A 16,660-nucleotide genomic window follows, 5' to 3' on the forward strand; every position below is an offset into this window, starting at 1 on the left:
TAACATGGATTACACAAGCATCAATGATGTGAAATCTAACTCACACTTTTCTTGCACAACGTCTTTAAAGTCCTGGATGAAGACAGTCAGGTAAATGCAGTAGTCATTTACTTCTGAAGAGTACTTGACTCAGTAGGGATGATGCTGCATGTTATTTTGGATGTAGAAATAGGCTAATTTTATGTCCCAGGGAAGTGTGATGGGACCCTTGCTGTGTAAGTCATATATTAATGACATGGCATACAATCTTACCAGTAACCTCAGAATTTTTCAGGTGATTCAGGTATCTATAATGAAATACTGTCTGAAAAAAGCTGTTCAGTCAGATCTTGATAAGGTTTCAAAGTGATCAAAGATTGACAACTAGCTTTTACTACCATACTAATCCTTACCAAAATGTGAGCATGAAGTGAAAGTCAACAGAAACATGAAATGACTGTCAATTACTAAGTCTGCTAGTATGCTACCACAGACTTTTTTTAGCAAATTGATTATGCACAACTTAATTTCATCACAATAATGTCCTCTATTTTCACTAACTGTTATGTATCTGGGAACTAAACAACTCAATAAGCAAGTGTGTTCTGGAAGCATGCCCTGGTTCTGTGCATTCCTGTGCTCTGTTCCACTAGCATACAAATTTTAGATCAGCAATTTCAAATTCCCTCATTTCTTTAGTGTTTGGTGACATTTTATGAGAAACATACCATGTTTTGAAGAAGTCTCACACTGAAAACTATTTTGTTAATATTTATAATCATATATTTTTCATTTTCTAGAGTCATAGTTGTTCTTCCTGAGAAACAAGTCACAAATAGAAAAGTTGGATGATTAAATTCAATGACATGTGAAATCCTATAAATTTAAGTGAAACATGTATTATATATTCCTTACACGCCTATTGGACCCATTCCTGGACCGCCTCCTCCATGAGGTATGCAAAATGTTTTGTGCAGGTTCAGGTGTGAAACATCAGAACCATAGTCACCAGGCCTGCACAAACCAACCTGGGCATTCATATTTGCTCCATCTAAATATACCTGAATGATGGACAAGAAAACAAGAAATCTTCAATATCATTACACAATGCACTGAAAATCAATACACTGCATGAACATTTCTTTTTTACCTGGCCACCATGTTCATGTATTAAACTGCAAACATCAGCAATTGTTTCTTCAAACACACCATTTGTTGATGGATATGTGATCATTAAACATGATAGATTGTTTTGATATTTCTCCACCTAAAATTGTGCAAGACACTAAATGTAGATTAAAACTCCATCCAATATGAGAAAATTAAAACATTACAGTAAATTAAATAAATTGTAATTATTCTGTTAAATATTTTTGACCCCACTGTTGTACCACAATGTCCTAAGGACAAAGAGTCTGTAAATTGTTGAGTAGGTACCAGGACACCTACATATACAACAAGGCATAAAGTGTACCAAGAGTGCTTACAGAGAGTTAAATGCAAATAAGTAACATTATTACACACAGACAATAACACACAACCAGCAGATAAAATTAACTATTGTAAGTACTAACAAGAAGGGGTGAACAAATTATTGTTGATTAACTGTTAACTGTTATGAAAGCCATTAAAGAATAATGTTCATAAAAAAATTGTATCTTCTAATACCTGTTTTCTTTCCTACGAATTAAAAAGTGGAACAATACTTAGACAACTGCAACATATTTTGAAATAGGCATTTCTGTGTTATATCAGAAAAATAGTTTTTCACTATTCTGAAAGGCCTATCAAGTATTCAGGAAATTGAATCGGAAATTATGGTTACTAAAACTATATTTCAAAATTATGGTCATAAATAAAAGTTTTTTGAGTCATGCTGAATATAAACACATGAAATTACACTCAAAGACAAACTAAATGATACATCATAAAGGAATCATCTGAATGGGATGGAAATCAGAAGATACGATGTACATGTACAGAGAAACAAATGATCACAATTTTAGAAAAACTGGATGAGTTATTCTAAAGAAAGAGATTCACAAACTGAGAAAGTCAATAACATGTTGGTCCACCTCTGGCTGTTATGCATACAATTATTTGGCTTGGTATTGACTGACAGAGTTGTTGGAAGTCTTCCTGAGGGCTATTGTGACAAATTCTGTCCAATTGGCACGTTAGATCACAAGAATCCTGTGATGACTGGAGGAGAGAACTTGCTGGCCATGCATTATCTTGCTGAAATGTAAGCCCGAGATGATTTGCCATGAAGGGCAACAAAATTAGGCATAGAACATCAGTGGCGTACCACTGTGCTGTAAGGGTGCTTTGGATGACAACCCAAGGGTTCTATTATGAAAAGAAATGGTGTCCCAGGCCATCACTGCTGGTTGTTGGGCTGTATAGTGGGTGACAGTCAGGTTGGTAACCCATCAATGTCCAGGGCATTTCCAGACATGTCTTCAGCCTGTAATCTCATTGACTGGAGTAGAATTGTCTTCACTGATGAGTGCTGCTTCAAACTGAGCCCCGATGACCACCAAAGACAAGTGTGGAATTGCCCTGGGCATCAGTGGGATACCAACCTGACTGGAATAATTGAATGTTTAACAATAATTACTTTAAACTAATGTACCATATTATGGCTACACTGTTGTGGCTGACCTTTGCTTTCAGATGATCAATATCAACACTGCCATCACGGCGTACATTTATTGGTTCAACTTTCATGCCAGCCATCTGTGCTGATGCTGGATTTGTTCCATGTGCAGAAACAGGTATCAGACAAATATTTCGATGTCCTTCATTTCGAGCTTCATGGTAGCCTTTAATTGCTCGAAGACCAGCATATTCTCCTTGAGCTCCACTGAAATTGTGATATTGATAATACTTGTTTATATGAGAAGTGAGAGAGATACTTAGGAAGAAAATTAATATCAAGAAATAATCTGAATTCTGCCGAATTAAAGATATGGCCAATTAAAAAAGTTAATTAAGTTCTAAATTTAATAATCACGCAATTTGCTTTAACTGTATATTAAATTTTAGTAAATAATAAACCTGTTGGGCTGAAATGAAATCCGATCATATCCAGTTATTTCACACAAGTCCTTCTGCAGTTCTTCAAACAACTGTTGGTACCCAATTGACTGATCAAGTGGTGCAAAAGGATGAATGTCTGTGAAGTTACGAAAACTGCAAGGCAGCATCTCAGTTGTGCTATTTAGCTTCATAGTACATGATCCCTAAAAAAAAAAAAGAGTTATTACATACTAAGTCTTAACTGAGCAAGAAGTGGGAAGACACTGTAACCATATGTAGGTTCCTGGTGTATATGTTTCTATTTTAATTACAGATCTTCATTCATATCATCACGACAATTTAAAGTGTCAGACTACAACTTCAAATCAAATCCTGGCTAGTCTTGAGTCCACACAAACCATAAACTAAGGCTTAAATTTTAACAGGAATAGTATATGATTTAAAGACTTGAACCATTATGTGTGGATGACCTTTTCTTTGTAATTGGCTAGATTCATTTATTCCTAAATGTATGTTTGATGTTAATTTATGAAGTTATAATCTATGTTTAATTTATAAATATCATTAAAATATTAAGCTTGTGTTGTCAGTTTTATGTGTGTTCCAGATTTTGTTTCAATTGCCTGTTGACAATTTTTACTGATACTTAGTATTTTTCTGAAGTTGTTATGTGTTATGTACATCACTTAACTTGGATACTAGAATGGTTCCCTTGAATGCCAAGGCCAATTTTGCCCTCATTTACTTAAGCTGAACCAAATGAAAAGTAAACACTCACCTTCCTTCCAGTTCTGATTCCTTTATACTTAACCAACATTCAAAATTGTTCACTTTGAAAAGTAATAATTGGGGTGTAAATCACAACTGATAAAAATTCAGCATAGGTAGTCACACTATGAAGTGTGTGATACCTTATAGGCATTTTCTTGAATAAATATAACAGTATTATCAGTGTTGATTTCCTATCAAAAGTATTTTGTATAATAGCATGCCACATACAAGGGTAGTTTGAAAAGTTCTCGGAATCACTATGAGAGGTCAGTGTTAGCGCAACGAGTTGTTCACATGATATTCATTGGACTGTTGTCTGGAAACTCATGCCATGTCAGTGCTCTTGGAAGAAAGCCATGGCAGTGATGTGGCTCTCTTGCTGTTCCTGTGTAGTGATTTGCGAAGATGGAAAAAATCAAGATCTGAGCAGTGATTAAGTACTTCATAAAGAAAGGTATGAAAGCAAAGGACATTCATGCCTATTTCCAGAATACACTGTGGGACTCTGCTCCTTCATATTCTGTTTTCAAGTAGATAAATGAATTAAAATTTGATTGGGAGAGCTTAGATGATGATCCGCGCAGTGGTCAGTCAAGATGTGTCACTACTTCAGAAATCATTGCAAAAGTACACAAAATGGTCATGGAGGATCGCCGATTGAGAATATGTGAAATTGCTCATGCTCATCAGATGTCATCTGAGAGGGTATATCACATTTTAACTGAAGAATTCGAAATGAAAAAATTATCTGGAAGATGGGTGCCACTACTCTTGACGCTGGATCAAAAACGCATGAGAATGGACATATCGGAACAATGTTTGGAGAAATGAACAAGATTTCTTGCGCCAGTTCATGGCCACAGATAAAACTTGGATGTACCCCACAGACAAAACGACAGTCACAGCAGTGGAAACATGCCGATTTTCTGCCACCAAAGGCAGGAAAGGTCATGGCATCAGTGTTCTGGGATGTGAAGGGGATTCTGTTTGTAGATTATCTCCCCACTGGGCAGAATATTACTGGAGAATGCTATGCTAACCTCTTGGACAAACTGCAACAAAAGACACCTGAAAAAAGGCCAGGTTTAGCAAGGAAGAAAGTCATCTGCCATCAAGACAATGCACACACGCACACATGTGCCACCGCCATGGCAAATTTACATGAACTAAGGTATGAATTGTTGCCACACCCACCTTATTCACCTGATATGGCACTGTTAGATTTCCATCTCTTCCCAAATCTGAAAATTTTTCTTGGTGGACAAAGATTCACTTCAAATGAAGAATTGATAGCTGGAGTTGACAACTATTTTGCAGGCCTGGAGGAAACTCATTTTTGAGATGGGATCAAGGAACCGGAACATCACTGGACCAAGTGCATTAATCTACAAGGAGACTACATTGAAAAATAAAAAAGTTTCAGTGATTTAAGTACTTTTTTCTATTCTGTTCTGAGAACTTTCCATACCACCTTGTAGTTATCCCCCTACTTTATACATCTGACTATTAGGAAGACTTATACTGACAATCAGTTTTATGTTTAATTTTTTACATACCACAAAATACATTTCAGGTACTAATCTCTCTCAAATTTTCTCACCAGTTTTTATTGGTATTAGTAGTAGCATTTAAACATACTGCTACAAAGTAGTTTTACTTACTAGTGGTATCATGGAATGAACAAGTGACAAGTCTTTATTTTCCAAATATTTCATATAACGGACAATTCTGGTTTCAGAATGATGTTCATTAAAGACAGGATGTGTCAAAAATGGTGATGTTCGTCTGAAGTCTGACTGCAGAATTCCATTTAGTGCAGCAGTATTCTGGGATACCTGAAATTGTAGAAGATATATCATTTTATTCCAGTCAACATCATTTGACTTTTGCAGGAAAATATAGTCTCACACCTGTGAATTCACAAAGAAAATGAAAGTACCTTACTTGTCCATTATTTACTAATTAACATTCTCCGCTAGTGGGCATACATGATGCAGGCCAAGCTCTCTTAGCTCGATGGGAGACTGAGGGGCAACTGAGTCTGAGGTAGGACATGTTGGCTTGAAGACATCCGTCTGTCATCATCCGAGTCCACTTCATCCGACTGAGCCATGGTTTGCTGCCCATATTCCACAAGCATGCTGGGGGTGTGGAACAAAAGGGCAGAGTGCAGTTGGGTGAGCAGAGAAGTATGGGAATGACCATACTGTCAACCTGTCTTTAGGAGCCAACACAGGAGGTTCTCAGTTTGACAAATGGCTACACAGCCTGAGTTGGTCTTGGAGGGTGGCTGATAACACTGTAGCCTGTGGTACGTCAGATCAGCAGCTTGCCATACACTGAGGCCTAGATGAGGAGTCGTGTGTGGAGCAGCTCATGCAAGAAATAATTACACTTCACTGTCTAGCTGTGGTGGGCATGTTGTACTGACACCTATTACAATTCTGAATTGTGTGCCTCTGTGTCAGCTACGTTAAGCCAGTGCTCTAAGTCTTGTTTGGCTAAGCCAGTATTAATTTGAAAGATTCAAAGATCCAATCTCTTAATCTGTGGTACAGTTGAGCCTTTCATGGTGCACATTTAATAATAAGCTTTATTCTTATTGTCACTATTTACTAATATTTTCTGAGGATTATTAAAATAGTGCTGTTATAGTGTTAACTGGGCTTTCATATGTAACTTAACCTCTGGGCCAATACTAGTTTGTATGGCATTCCTAATTTGTTCTGCTAATTGTATTCTACTTATTGGTAAGCAAATCTTTTTTTGAGAGGTAGTATTCAATCTCCAGGTAACTCATTTACATTTTTAAATTGTTTGGTCTGTAAACTGTCTGAGTTGGGATGTGCATTGGCATTTGTTGCATTTATTTTAAGGTACTTTTTGTATGTGGTAGAGAAGTGTTTGGTCCTTCGTTACCTGACCAGTGTGTGCTGTGGCATGTCCAGATTAGTGCATGACACCATGGTTTGAAGCCTGTCTTCCAATGTGCTGCTGGGCAGCAGACCTATTATGTAGGGCTGAAGCAGCTGCCCTTGTTATTGTATTGTCAAATTATTACTTTGTTGGTCTATTTAATGTGGCACTGGAAGATCTATTAAATTGTGTTACTGCAAAACAAAACGTTCAATTTCCCACTGTCCAGTCCGCCAAACCCCCAAGCAATCATTAACAGCTGGACACATATCATTTCGTAGCAGAGCATGGTTTCTTTGGGAGGAGGGCTAATTAGTTAATTAATTAATTAATTGAGCATCATTTGTAACAAGTAAAAATTTTTGGTGGGTATTTTAGGGGAAAATTTTCTTTGGCTAATTGTTCTTTCTTGGTGCATTTGAATGTGTGTGTGGTCATAACATGGAGGCCAGGGGAGTGCTGGGGCAGGAGAGGGGGGGGGGTGTCTGTCTTAGAAAGGAGCAGTTACAATACAAACTTTGTATACACGGCCAGCCAGAAGAAGGGAGCATTGTGGAGCTATGTGCGTGGCTATGTGGGGTGGCAGGGCATGGGTTTCAGGTTGCAGTGGCCCAAGTTGGTGAGATGAGTATAGCTCTTAATGACTATGCCTTTTCTCTCTCAAAATATGAGCAGAACATTTCCTTTTTAGAAGCAAGCAATCCCTCATGTGCGCAGGTATATAGTGTGCAAGTTCAAATTACACATTGGTTCTGCCACATCAAAGCTTTGAGTCTTATTATCAGTGATCCACAGCAGAAATTAGATGTTAATAATTTAGAGGATAAGGCCATGCAATTTCATATGAGATTTAGTATGTTAGAGTAGGGTGAAAACCTGGGGGAGAATGAGAAAGACTGTTCATTGTTACTGGAAAATACAGTTGACTCTCCTAACATATTATTATTAGCACTCCGTCTTGAGGCCACAAGTGGCCCATTAGGACCATCCAACTGCCATGTTATCCTCAGCTGAGGATGTGGGTCAAAGGGGAGTGTGGTCAGCACACCACTCTCCTGGTCATTATGATGGTTTTCTTTGACTTGAGCCGCTACTATTCAGTCGAGTAGCTCCTCAATTGGCATCACAAGGCTGATTGCACCCCGAAAAATGGCAACAGCACATGGCGGCCCAAATGGTTACCCATCTAAGTGCCAGGCACGCCCGACAGTACTTAACTTTGGTGATCTAACAGGAACCGGTGTATCCAATGCGGCAAGGCCATTACTCTCCTAACATGGGATGCGAGAATGTTTGTGGGGTATAGTGTGTCACTTTTCTAAATTACTGAATACTCTTTTAACCTTGTTCTGGGGCACTGAAAACATTTCCATCAACGGTATACAACAGCTGGAAAGTTTGATAAGTTCTTTGTGGTTCTCAGTAACCTTAGAAAGGCAGGTAGATATTTTTAAGGTTTCCTGTGATGTATTTTTCCAGCTGTTATATCTATTGTGTCGGATATCCATAGCTGAAATGATTAGTGTTGTTTGGACTGAACATCCTTATGCAAGCTGCATGAGAGGATTTTAAGTGAAAGGTTGTCAGCTAGGGTGAAGGCTGATATGATTAATCAATATTTTCCCCTTGTGCAGCGTGGAGGGTAGACTGATTGAATATGTATCTGAAATATGCATGGTGACCATAGCCTTTCATCATTCAGCTTTCGGAAGCAGAAGTCATTGCAAAACATCTTGTAAGGTATGAAACCACAGAACTGCTCATGGATTTTGTATGCTGAGAGGCCAGCTACATGCAGTGGTTTGGATCCTTGAATTACCAGTATTGTAGGTGTTAGGCAGGCCAACCTTAGGCACATTCAGATGGAGGCATCTAGCTAATTACATGAAGGGGTGACCAGTGAAGGTGCTCTGGCAAGAACCATTAGTTTGGTAAAGGGGAGATGCTGTAATTGTGGCTTGCCAGGACATTTTGGTCATCAGTGTCATGCTGAGTGGAAGAAACTGGTAAACAGCTGATTCCATGATAGGATAGTGCACCACTCTTCTCACATCTTATCCAGAGCTTGTAATAAGGTGAGGGCAGTAGTAAACAATCACCTTCCCTTTGCACATGCCTCTCATAACAATGAACCAGTCTGTGTCTTGCTATATATGGCAGCAGTGATTGCTTATTAAATTATAATTCGTACTTAAGGACTTACTTTTCTGACCTGCGTTCCATTTCTCAGAGTTGCAGGACACTCAATGGTCAGCCATTACCCTTAGTTGGTTTGTTGTGTATTTATTGTAAATTTGGCAATTCCTCTTGGCCTCTGAATCTCACGGGGCTGCAATTTTGTTCAGAAAACAAGTTGAGTCTTGGATTATGTTGAGAGGCAATTTCATTTTAAGTTCCAGTTGGTGCAAAAATTTAGGTTGTGTGGCATGCTTGCTTACCTGGTGTGTATAGTGTGGTTACTGGGTCCAGAGGGTTTGACATTGCCAATTTGTTGGCCAGTGGGGCACAAGCCCTGCTTTGAATTTTGCAGGAATTTTCTGATATTTTGAGTGAGAAATTGGGAGTGACCAATAAGAGAGAGATCCTTGTATGGTAGTTGTCCTACATATTATATCCTCCCAAGATGAAGATCCTACATCAACTTTTGGAGAATATGTTGCGCAATGGAGTGATTAGGGTGTCCACTTCACTACATGCCTCTCAAATCTTCTTGGTTACTAAGGGGAACAGGTCAGGCTGTAGGCTGGTTGTCGATTGCTGTGCTCTAAAACCATGTCATTTTGAAGTCTGTCCATCTGCCTGACTTGCACAGTTTTACCTGGTTCACAGGGGCATGACATTTTACAGTGCTTGATTTCAGAAAGGCATATTGTCAAATTCCAGTTGTGGAAGATAGGAATGTGGTCACAGATTTTTTGACCAAATGGAATTTATACGAATTTAAAAGAGTGTCATTTGGTTTATCGGCCAGAGCTACAGTTTTGTCCAGGCTCCTGGATTCTGTTTTGGGTGATGTCAAGCTTAAGTTTGTTTATAACTATCTTGATTACATGTTCATGTATAGTACATTGTTTTCTGAACATCAAGAATACATGCAGCAAGTCCTGATGAGGTTACAGGAGGTGGGACTTACCATCAAGCCTCCTAAGGCCAATTTGGCCACTAGGAAATTTCGCTTCTAGATCATTACTCTCCACTGTTGGTATTAATATTGATCATTCATCCACCCAGGCCATTCACAGTTTCCAACCACCCAAGACCAAGAAGGACAAAGCCCACTTTGTTAATATGTGAAAATTTAAAAAAAAAAAAAAAAATTGTCCCCTAGTTTGCTGAACTTGCTGTTCCCTTAAACCAGTTGCGCCAGAGGGGTGAACTGTTTAGATGGACTGACAGCCAACAAGCTGCTTTTGATGCCTTGAAGTTAGTACTGAGTAATGACCCAGTCCTGCCAGTCCCGGACTTTGAGCGGCCATTTGTTGTTCAAACTGATGTGTTTAACTCTGATGAAGTGGCTGTACTGTTGCAGGAGCAGGACAGTGATTGCTGCCCTATGGCATATGCATTGAGTTCTGTGTACCCAGCAGAGAACAAGCACTGAATCTATGAGTTGGAGGCTCTTGTGCTTTTTGGCCACAAGAAATTTAAGTTCTGCTTTGAACACCAGGAGTTTCTGCTCAAAACAGACAATCAGGCTAGTAGTTGGGTCTTAGCATGTCTGATAAGACAGGCCAGATAACTCTCTGCGTGGTGCAAGTCTCAGCATTTCACTTTTCTATCTGGCACATTAGGAGGCATGAAAACGTAGTCGCTGATGCCCTTAGTTGGATGTTTGTGGATGGAGGGGAAGAACCCATTTTCTCTTGAATTTTGGGGGAAGTGTGTGGTGTATTCACAGTGTTGACTGAAACAGCTTCCCTATTTGTCATTTGGATGAATGACAAGAGTCAGGCTCTGACTTAGAGCCAGTTATGCAGAAGTTCACGGCAAGACAGGAATTACTGGGCTACAAATTGCAGAAGGGATCACTCTGTTATTGTACACGGAGGGCTGAAAGGTTAAAAATTTGTCTTCCCCATGAACTAGTTCCAGCAGTCTTTACATACTAGCACAAGTCTGTTGTAGGGTGATACCTGGGAGTCTGTAAAACAGTCCACAACATAAAAGAAGCTATAATGTGGTCGTCCTTACATAAGGATGTCCAGAGGTTGACCGGCAAATGCCAAGCTTGCAATAATGCCAAAACTAATCCTAATGGTTGGAGCAGACTTCTCCAGTCCACCTGTGCTGAACATCCATGGACAAGCTATTCATTGTATATGTAGGACCATTGCCTTCTACCTAGGGGGGCACAAATATATTTTTGTAGCCATGGACACCTTCTCACTTTATTTGGTTAATGCCTGGCACGGAGGCAATGCAAAAGTCTGCTTTCAGTATTTGACAAGATTTTTTTCTCTGTTTGGGCCTCCTAAGCTACTAATTAGTGATACAGCTCTGGTGTTTGTGTCAAGGGGGTTCCGCAATTCTGATTCCAACATGGAATGTCTCATGCCACCCCCACATCATATTATCTCCAGATGACCTTCATTGAGAGGGTTAAAGGATACTTATAAGCTGAGGTGATTATCTTCTGTGTCAATTCCCAGACGAAATTGGATCACTCCATGGTCTGGTTGAATTTAGCATTCTACTCTGCAAGTCATGAAGCTCATAAGATAACACCAGCTGCCCTAGTATTTTCTTATTCCTTGAATTCACCATTGTCCAATCTCTGGTCGGGCAGGAATTTATTGCCAATAAAGGTTACTCATGTAGTCATTCAGGACAACTGGAGAAGGGCCAAGTTAAATATAGAGCATGTTCACCAGAGAGAAATGGTATGCATAACGAAGGCTGGTATCCAGGAAGTTTTAAGGTTGGGGACTGTGACTTCATATGGATTTTGGAAGTTATGCCTCACCTCACCTGATAAAAAGGTGTCTGGGAAGTTGTTGCTCCATTTTGTAAGATTGTGTCATGTGCTCAAGGTGCTTACTGCTGTCACTCTCCCAGTTGAGAATCCCTCAACTGGATGGAACCAGGAAATGCATCTAAGTCACGTTAAGGCTGGTGATTATAATTAGAAGTGATCTCTGTTGCAATTTGTAAACTTCATCCATGGGGTTGAGGGTGTTTTTTTTTCCTCTCCACTAGGGGTACACATGACATGTGCTGAGCTCTCTTAGTTTGACAGGAGACTGAGCAGCGACTGTCTAGGGTATGACATGCTCGCTTGAAGAGGACAATCTGTCATTGCCTGAGTCCACTTTCTCTGACTGGGTCCAGAGTTTGCCACCCATGTTCTGCGAGTGTGCAGGATGTGTGGAATGCAAGGCCACAGTGCCATTGGGTGAGAGGAGCAGTACAGGCATGACTGTACTGGCACTATGACTTTAAGAGCCGAGGCAGGGAGTTCTCCATTTGGTGAATGGTCATGCAGCCTGACTTGGTCTCCTAGTACAAGCGGTAACACTGATGCCCACAGTACATCAGAGCAGTGCCCATCAGTTGAGGTGCAGATGAAAGGTCATGTGAGAAGCAACTCACACAGAAGGTAACCATTGGCTGTGAGAGTATGGCCACACCACCTTTGTGAGTCTGCTACCACCAGCACGCCCCTGCCAAAGGACTATGCTGGGTGAGCATAATTTTGAACTAATCAAATCACTTTTGCTCGGCTGCTTTCTGTGTGAAATGAATGAAATAATTATACATCACTGTCTACCTGTGTTTGGTATATTGTAAGACTGACACCTATTAATACTCTGAATTGTGTACCCTAGTGTCACTCATGCTAACCTGAGTCTCTAAGTGTTGTTCGGGTAAACTAGCATTAATTTGAAAGATTAAAAGATCGAGTGTCTTGATCTGTCGTAAAATTCGGCCTCTCATGGTTCACATTTATTAATGAATTTTATTCTTGTTGTCACTGCTTAATAATATTTTTTGAGGGTTATTCAAATTGTGCTGTTGTTGTGTTAACTGGACTTTCATATGCAACTTAACTTCTGGGCCAAGACTAGTTCATGTGGCATAAATAATTTGTATCACTAATCATGTTCTGCTTATTGATAAGCAAATTCTGTTTGCATTAAAAAAATGTAGTTTGCTTGCAAATTTCCTTGAATGTTACCAAACTGTTATTGTTCATTCATTGAACTGTAGGCATGGGGCGTTACCTTGCAAACTTTGCACTCACCTATTATTTTAGTTCCATCATACTATGTTATTTCAATGAGGGGGTTTGATTTCATTCTCTGTCATCACATTAAATCAGATCTTTTTTCTTTATTTCTTTTTTTTTTTTTTTTAAAAAAAAGGTACTATTCAAACTCCGCACAATTCATTCACATTTTTGATTGTTTGGTCTATTAACTGTTGGCCTTTGTATTTGCATTTGTTACAGGTGTTTTAAGATACCTTATATGTGTGTTCAAGAAGTGTTTGGCACTTGCATTACATGACCAATATGTGCTGTGGCACATTTAGACTAGTGGATGGCACCGGGGTTTGAATCCTGCCTCCCAATGTGCTGCTGGGGAGCGAGTCTATTGTGTACTGCTGAAGCAGCTGTGATTGTTATTGTATTGTCAAATTGTTACTTTGTTGGCCTATTTAATGTAGCACTGAGAGCTCTAACAAGTTGTGTTACTGCAAAAAATGATGTTCAATTTCCCACTGCCCGGTCCTCCCACTTCGCAAGCGAACACTAACAGCTGGTCAATTACCACTGAAAACAAGTTTCAGCCATGAAATATAAATGCAGAATGATGGCATATTACCAGGGAAGAATGAAACAAGAAACTGTGCTAGAATAATATGAAGAATGAGAAGTGTTAGTGAATCAATCAAAACAATCTAGCTTACAAATGGAGAAGTGAGAGAGTGAGACAGAAATATTACAAATGTGGAGAACAATGTTTGACACATCTCTGAATTCCTTTCAGAAAATGTTATGATATGGACAAAGATCTTCAAATACTCTAATCAACACATCAAGCAATCTAGGTAGGCTGGAAGTGGTAACAGCTACCAATGGAAGTGAAAGTAATTTGTACTGGACATAACAGCTTTAGTGTGGATATACAGAGTGGAGAATATGGACTCTATATAACTGAAGTAGAGCATCATCACTTCAATACCTAAGAAACTTTTCTATTACACATTAAAAATACACAAGCCCATTGAAGAGAATAGATTAATGTAAGTTATCGAAGTCAAGCTAGAGGAAAAAGAGCATGACTTTAGATCAAATAGACGAATCATGGGTCTCATTTTTTACTAATAATGCAGCAGTAACACAATTATTAGACACTGAGAAAGCATGAGCTATGTATCAGTCAGATGTGTAATGGAATGTGTAAGACATAAGGAAGTACCATGTAAGTTCAAAACTAAGATAAGGCAGTTCTGCCAAGAAACTTAGAACTGCATGCAGACCAACTGAATAAGGCTGACTTGATATGAAATTAAGAATGGTGCTAAACAAAGAAGCCATCTATCACCACTCACCTGTGTTGTTGTAATTAATGATATAATATGGGAAGCATTCTACAATTTAATATTTGCCAATAATTTGTAAATATTATGGCAACTGGAAGCAGAAATCCAAAACCACATAGAAAACAAAATCTCTGAGACTAGAACTCACCATCAGTAAAATTAAGACAGCTGATTTTTGTAAGAAGTGAATATCATACAGATTCATGTGTCATGATATTTTCAAGTGATGAAAAATGTGTCAATGAGACTAAAGATGGACACTTTAAAAAGCAGAATAAAGTAGAAAGCTAAACGGAAGGCCAAGAACCTCTAACACCACACTGTCAGGCATGTGTAACATAAAATACAGAAGCAAACATACTCCACTTACTTCCTTTTGATAATATGATACATGATTATTTTTTGAGGTAGGCTAACTCTTCAAGCCAAACTGAAGTATTTTAAGCCATAAAGTGTGTAATTTGAACTATTTATAGTGTGAATTCTGTTTACAGAATGAATTCAAGAATGTTATGCAAAGGCCTGTTCAAGGACCTGATGATACTAACTACTGCCTTGTAACATATTTATTCCTTAATGAAACTTGTCATATATAACATATTACTTTTTTGAACTAACAGATCAGTTCGTGTAATCAGTACTAGAGATAAGAATAATTTGCATAAAGGTTTCAAGTCACTTTTCTTTGGTCTGCAAAAGTGTCGATTATTTAGAAACACATTTTCAATAACGAAATTCAGTTTAAGAGGAGCCTAAAGGATTTATTGGTTGCCCGGGCGGCTAGCAGAAATGGTAAAGACTGCCAGTCTTGATTGTGAGATTAAGGCAGAGCTCACCATCTGCAGCATTGTTGACAGAACCGACTGTGGTCCTTTGGTACAGAGTTGAGTGGAGTGTCTGAATCAGAGGCTCAATCAGTTCTATGACAGAGTAAGCTGCAGATTTCTTGACTTGCACCATTGGGTGGTGGGTTTCCAGGTTCTGTTTAATAGGTCATAAGTCCATTACACACAGGAAGCAGTTACACGGGTAGCAGGGGCTGTGTGGAACAGACTGGGCAGTTTTTTAGGTTAGAGGGTCTCAGGAAACCACAGACAGGGTGTCCATCAAAAAGGGGGCTGGTAAAACACAGAAAGGTAGTTGTAGAAACAATTGGTATTGCAGTTGTGAAGTAGATTACCTTGTAGTGAAATTGAATAAGATAGATCCTGCAAAATAGTACGGGTAGAGGTTATACTTGACAATCTGACTAAATTATTAATTGGATAATTGTACTGATCCCCCTGACTCAGAAAATATAGTAGCTGAACAGTTCAAAGAAAACTTGAGTCTCACTTCAAATAGGTACCCCACTCATACAATTATATTCGGTGGCGACTTCAATCTACCCTCAATATGATGGAAAAATTATATGTTTAAAGCCAGTGGCAGGCATAAAACGTCATTAGAAATTGTACTGAATGCTTTCTCAGAAAATTACTTTGAACAATAAGTTCATGAGCCCAATCAAAGCATAAATTGTTGTGAAAGCATACTTGACCTCTTAGCAACAAATAATCCTGGACAAATAGGGAGTATCATTATGAATACAGGGATTAGTAACCACAAGGCAGTTGCTGCTAGGCTGAATACTGTAATACCCACAACCATAAAAAAGAAACACAAAGTACATCTATTTAAAAAAGCTGATAAAAATGCTCTTAACATCTTTTTAAGAGACAGTGTCCACTCCTTCTGTTCTGATCACGTAAGCATAGAAAAGATGTGGAATGATTTCGAAGAGATAGTACCAATGGCAATTGAGAGATATATACCACATAAATTAATAAGTGATGGTACTGATCCCTCATGGTACACAAAATGGGTCAGATCACTGTTGCAGAAGCACCAAAAAAAGCATGTCAAATTTAAGAGAACCCAAAATCCCCAAGATTGGCAAAGTTTTGCAAAAGTTTGAAATATAGCACATGCTTCAATGTAAGATGCTTTTAATAATTTCCACAATGAAACTCTGTCTTGGAATCTGGCAGAAAACTCAAAGAGATTCTGGTCATATATAAAGCACACCAGTGGCACGACACAATCAATACCTTCATTGTGCAATAACAACTGTGAAGTCACTGATTACAGTGCCACTAAAGCAGAGTTATTAAACACATTTTTCCAAAACTCCTTCACCAAAGAAGACGAAGTAAATATTCCTGAATTCCAATCAAGAACAACTACCAAGATGAGAAACATAGAAGTAGATATCTATGGAGTAATGTAATGAGCGCATGGCACTGGTGGCTGGGAGACCCCTCGCGGGGCAGTTTGGCCGCCGCTCCACAAGTTCTTTAACGCCACTACGGCAACTTGCAAGTGAATGAGGATGAAATGATGATGAAAGACACACAACACCCAGTCA

At 38.9% G+C, this 16,660-nt stretch overlaps 1 protein-coding gene across 1 annotated transcript in view; it reads right to left on the minus strand.

The window, feature by feature from the left end:
• LOC126248468 (glycine dehydrogenase (decarboxylating), mitochondrial) overlaps positions 1 to 16,660 on the minus strand; it is a 318,452-nt gene that overhangs the window by 82,957 nt on the left and 218,835 nt on the right. Inside the window, exons 10-14 of the mRNA XM_049949479.1 lie at positions 5,454 to 5,627; positions 3,040 to 3,224; positions 2,644 to 2,845; positions 1,130 to 1,246; positions 895 to 1,040 (exon numbers count right to left, since the gene is read on the minus strand). Coding sequence (XP_049805436.1) covers positions 895 to 1,040; positions 1,130 to 1,246; positions 2,644 to 2,845; positions 3,040 to 3,224; positions 5,454 to 5,627 — 824 coding nt within the window. The remainder of the gene's footprint in view (positions 1 to 894; positions 1,041 to 1,129; positions 1,247 to 2,643; positions 2,846 to 3,039; positions 3,225 to 5,453; positions 5,628 to 16,660) is intronic.

This window comes from Schistocerca nitens, chromosome 3, assembly GCF_023898315.1.
Source record: "Schistocerca nitens isolate TAMUIC-IGC-003100 chromosome 3, iqSchNite1.1, whole genome shotgun sequence".
NCBI lineage: Eukaryota > Metazoa > Arthropoda > Insecta > Orthoptera > Acrididae > Schistocerca > Schistocerca nitens.